Raw genomic sequence first — 4,785 nt, forward strand, 5'->3', positions numbered from 1 at the left:
CCCGGGAGCCGTCCTGGCTCGGCCGGCATCGCCCCGACGCCGCGCTCGCCCGCAGGGAGGAGGCCAGCGCGCTGGTGCACGGGGCGGAGGGGACGGACACGACCCTGCTGGTGACAGCGCTGGCACAGCTGATCCTAGACCCCTCCTGCCGCACCCTGACGGGCTTCCAGGGGCTGCTGGAGCGGGAGTGGATCCAGGTGAGTCCCCTGAGAGGGCTGGGATCCCGGCTTGGGGGTCACCCCAGCTCCCCTCCACCGCCGTTCTCCCCTCTCGGGGTCCCCCAGGCCGGGCACCCCTTCCACGTGCGCTGTGCCCGCTCCGCCTATTCCCACGCCCGGCTGAAGCAGGAGGCGCCGCTTTTCCTCCTCTTCCTGGACTGCGTGTGGCAGCTGAGCCGCCAGTTCCCCTTCTCCCTGGAGTTCAGCGAACGCCTCCTCCTCACCCTCTTCGACAACGCCTACGCCTCTGCCTACGGCACCTTCCTCTGCAACAACGAGAAGGAGAGGTGAGCGGGGCAGGAGGGGACGGCTCCGTCCCTCAGGGGCAACGCCGCGGCCACCAGTGCGGGCTGGGAGCTGTGGGCAGGACAGGGAACATCACCCTGCTGGGCAGGGCAGAGCAAAGCCCTCCCGCTCACAGCTTGGGTCAGACTTGGCTCCTTGCAGGGACTGACAGGCATCTGGGCTCTCCTGCAGGTGCCTGTGTAAAGTGAAGGAGAACACACACTCCCTCTGGGCCTGGCTGAACCAGCCTGGGGAGAAGAAGAAGTACCTGAACCCTCTCTACTCACCCAACACCCTGGTCATCTGGCCCTCCGTGGAACCCCAGAGCATCCAGCTCTGGCAGGGTAAGGCGGGTCCAGCACTCCCAAAATCCAGCTCCAGCTCCCAGCTTTGCTTTTCCCTCTCTTGCCATGGCTGAAGTAACATGCAGCCCCTTCTCCCCTAGGCTTATTCTTCCGATGGATCCGTTCATCCCAGTACCTGGACGAGGCCTGGGCAGAGATCCAGCAGTTAGTGGACACCAACGAATCCCCCGTCAAGGAGAGCAGAGGGAACAGGCTGAGCAGAACCCTCTCCAGCCCTGCTGCTCCAATGGAGAACAAAAGCTGAGCAGCAGAGTGGGCAGCTGGGTCCTGTGGGACACGCTGTGCAGGACACAGGTCCCACGGAGCCTGGAGGTGGCTCTGGGAGGTGGGGCTGGACCCTTTCTCTGGGCTTGTTTCAGTAAAGCACCTTCCCTCACAGCCCCGTGCCTGCTGTTCTGCTCTTGTGTTGGGGCAGAAGCAAGTGGAGCTTAGTCCTGCTCTGTCCCCAGCAGATTTCAGCTGGGTGGGGATGACAGCAGGAGGTCACAGTGTCCAGCAGCATCAGCCTCTGGCAGCTCCAAGTAGAGGCAAAAGGGTCAGAACACACTGACCCGGCAGCACCCGGGGCAGGCTGAGGTGTTGAGTCAGTCGCTGAGCTGGGAGCCAGCCCAGGAAATCTGCCCTTGAACCCAGTTCTGAGGAAGGAAAGAGAGACACAAACCACCCCAGACAGACAGAGGGTGAGGGCTGGAAGGATCCACAAGACAAGGGAACCAGTGCAGGAAACGACTGTTCCAGGAGGGAAGCTGCCCCGGGGTCAGCCTGGCAGGTAAACAAAAGCAGGGAGAACCCAGCCTCTGGAAAACAAGGGCTGGATGTGGAGCTTCCAGCCTGTTCACACCTCAGGGCCAGACCTGATCCAAGGCTGCAGATCCTCCCTGGGAGAGTTTACCCAGGGAGGGAAACAGCCCCAGGAATGGCATCCCTGGAGCAGGGCACTGCCACCAGAGTCGGGAAGGGAAAGAACTCAGGTTAATTTTGTTCCAGACCAAATATAAAACCAAAAACCAAACCCCCACAGAGGTGCTTTTCCTTTATAAAAGATTTATCTTTATTTCCTGTTCTAATTATTTCTTTCCTCCCTTGGTGTATAAATAAGCTCAGCAGGGCAGGAAGCAGCCCCAGGGGCAGGCAGGCAGCCAGGCTCCTGTCCTTGCCTCCACCACCTCCTGGGAAAGCCCATCCTGCCCTGCTGAGCCAGCTGGGTTTCCCACTCCCCCCCTTCCCACAGCTCCCCCGAGGTTGCTGCTGATGCTTCCTGCTGCCTCCTGGGAGCCACCCAACTTCAGGCCTTCCACAACGTTCCACAGAGGAGCCGATGGACTGGGAGAGGAGAGGGCAGCTCCTCCTTTAAGCTTCAAATTCAAACTCAAAGTACTGGGGGTCGAAGTAATGGATGCGAACATAGCCGTCCTCCCCCCCGCTGCTGTAGCTGCAGGAGGAAAGGCAAGATGATGTCACTGATGACGTCAGGAGCTCACAGTCTGTGTTTGCAACAAACCAGGGAGGTCTGGCCTCACAACCCACCTCCCCAGAAACCAACAGGAGTCACAAGACACAAACAAAGTATCAGCGATGCAGCTAAAATGTGTAACAGGGTGTTAAGTGACCCCCCAGGACAGGCTGGGGGGAAGGGCTGGAATGGGAGAGTTAAGGAAGGTGGTGTCTCCATTTCCACTGTGGAGATCCCATGAGCCCAGCCATGTCCTCACCAAAAGGTGGGACATATTGCAAGACCCAGAGAGATCCTCACCTCTTCCCATCAGGGTGGAAAGCAACGCTGTTTATGGGACCAAAGTGACCCTTCACTCTGCCAAACTCTTCTTCAAAAGCCAAGTGGAAGAACCTGGGAGAAGGGAGAAGATTCTCATGATCACAGGAAGTCAGGAGCCTGGTTAGGGTCACAATCCCTAACCTCAAAAAAATCCCTTCCCTCAAAACATCTCCACAAGTTTAGTGACTCCCCCAGCACTGCCAGGAGAAAGATGCTCTGGGACTAGTCCCCCTGGGTTCTCAGAGTCCTCCAGACCAGGACTTGGACCTGCTAGAGGAAAAGGACCAACCTGGCCTCAAATTTGCCAATCCTGGTGGAGGTTGTGGTCACATCCATGGCCTCTTGCCCACCACCAAGCACCACCTGCAAAGGAGAGAAGCCACAAGACTTCAGTGCTGCTTAGAGCACACTCAGCCAGGAGAGGAGGGAGCTGAGCCTTGGGGACACTTCCAACCAACCCAGCAGATCCCAAACTCAGGAGCAGGCCTGACTCCAGCCCCAGAGCTGGAGTCATTCCAGAGCCATTCCCACCCCCCAGACATACTCATCTGAAGATCAGAGGACATGAACCCTCCTTCCCTGCACCAGATCACAGTAAAGCTCCCCAGCCCCATCCCACAGCCACGTTTTTGAGCTGGGCTGGTGCCACGAAGCCTTCCAGCTGCCTGGAACCAGGCAGGAAGCAGAGTTGGACCATGACAGCCATGAGCTTACGTGGTCAAAAATGGGGGAGAGAGCAGCAGAGTTCACGGGTCGCTCCGTCCGGAAGGTCTTCAGGTGCTCCAGGGTGGTGCAGTCAAACAGCTGGGGGGGAAGGGAGAGTTAGTTCTGCAGAAGGGAGAGGGGGTTACCCTGCAGAAAGGAGAGGGGGTTACCCTGCAGAAGGGCTGCCAGCCCCATTAGCTCACACCAATCTGACTGCCAGGCCACGCCTGGGCAGATGTTTCCTTTACATGGGCACCCAAATCCCAAAACCATTTCCCCAGAATCCCAAACTGCTGGTCTAAGGGAACTCCCACCTCTGCCATCTCCCAGAGGGAGCAAACTGCAGCCTCCATTTTGGCAGCCTTGCTCCCAGTCCCTGGCTCTTAAATTGCCATGATGGTGCCTCTCCTTTCCCACTCAAGCTCTGGACTTCCCACTTCCCCAGATCCCTCAGAATCAAACCTCCATGGCAGCCCCAGCTCCCAGCAGAGATCCCAGGGGAAGTCCCACCTTGGCTGTGTTGTCCTTGGAGGCAGTGATGAACATGGTCATGTCCCTGGAGGTCTGGATGTCGTTGATCTGCTTGGTGTGCTCCTTGATGTTTGACAGCTGCTCCCCTGACTGAAGAGGAAAGCAGGAATTCTCAGTGCACTGGGAGGTGATGCCAGTGGACACACAGCTCCTCCCTTCAAAATTATTTGGGAGATGTCACTGCCAGGAGCAGGGCAGATGTTGGTCCATCAGCCTTGCTCAAGGGGGATGATAATTTTAGCACAGAGCCTTTGCAATCAAGGTAAATAAAGTGGGAAATAGGACAGAGGTTTTGAAACAGCTCCCAGAGGCTTTAAGGAATTGCAGCTTCCTCAGTCTGACCTCTGGGACCAGACACAGGAGGAAAAGCTGCAAGGTGAATACACATGAGGAGTCAATACCATTTTTCCTGAAGGTCTGAGCAGGGTGTCAATCCCTTGGTTCCTTAAACTCAGCACATGGACAGGACTGACCCCCCTGGGACACGTATCTGGGTTACAGGGAAGGTTTTCATAGAAATGTGAAGGTTGGAAGGGACCTGAAAGATGGTCAGGTTCCAACCTCCTTGCCATGAGCAGGGACACCTCCCACCAGAGGTTTTGACAGGAAGAAACTCAGCTGTAAAAAAGGGGAATATCATCTTCTGCAGGAGGGTTAAAAAATACAAAGGGCTCAACAAGAATCTGGGGATCTGTAGTGGGATTCCTGTAGCAAAAGGCTCTGCAAAAGCAGGGGAAGGCAAGAGTGAAAGAAAAGGGATAAAGATTGATGGTCATGTAGAAGTTTTTGGAGGGAAAAGCTAAAGAGGAGCTGCTGGTTCAGGCTCTAATCCCACACACAGCCATGATCCCCACACTGCAGGAGACCATGGAGCACAGGACAGGGATTTCCACCATGTTCATTAATT

At 56.6% G+C, this 4,785-nt stretch overlaps 2 protein-coding genes across 2 annotated transcripts in view; one reads left to right on the plus strand and one right to left on the minus strand.

The window, feature by feature from the left end:
- The window catches only part of LOC104391339 (myotubularin-related protein 9-like), a 3,389-nt gene extending 2,277 nt beyond the window's left edge, over window positions 1-1,112 (plus strand). The window contains exons 4-7 of the mRNA XM_010000606.1: window positions 9-197; window positions 285-505; window positions 696-847; window positions 949-1,112. Coding sequence (XP_009998908.1) covers window positions 9-197; window positions 285-505; window positions 696-847; window positions 949-1,112 — 726 coding nt within the window. The remainder of the gene's footprint in view (window positions 1-8; window positions 198-284; window positions 506-695; window positions 848-948) is intronic.
- Window positions 1,113-2,178: 1,066 nt separating this feature from the next.
- EIF3I (eukaryotic translation initiation factor 3, subunit I) overlaps window positions 2,179-4,785 on the minus strand; it is a 5,996-nt gene continuing 3,389 nt past the window's right edge. The window contains exons 7-11 of the mRNA XM_010000560.1: window positions 3,858-3,968; window positions 3,357-3,446; window positions 2,932-3,005; window positions 2,622-2,714; window positions 2,179-2,300 (exon numbers count right to left, since the gene is read on the minus strand). Of these exons, the coding sequence (XP_009998862.1) occupies window positions 2,219-2,300; window positions 2,622-2,714; window positions 2,932-3,005; window positions 3,357-3,446; window positions 3,858-3,968 (450 nt within the window). The 3' untranslated portion in view covers window positions 2,179-2,218. The remainder of the gene's footprint in view (window positions 2,301-2,621; window positions 2,715-2,931; window positions 3,006-3,356; window positions 3,447-3,857; window positions 3,969-4,785) is intronic.

The sequence above is a fragment of the Chaetura pelagica genome, unplaced genomic scaffold (assembly GCF_000747805.2).
Source record: "Chaetura pelagica isolate M959 unplaced genomic scaffold, ChaPel_1.0 scaffold676, whole genome shotgun sequence".
Taxonomy (NCBI): domain Eukaryota; kingdom Metazoa; phylum Chordata; class Aves; order Apodiformes; family Apodidae; genus Chaetura; species Chaetura pelagica.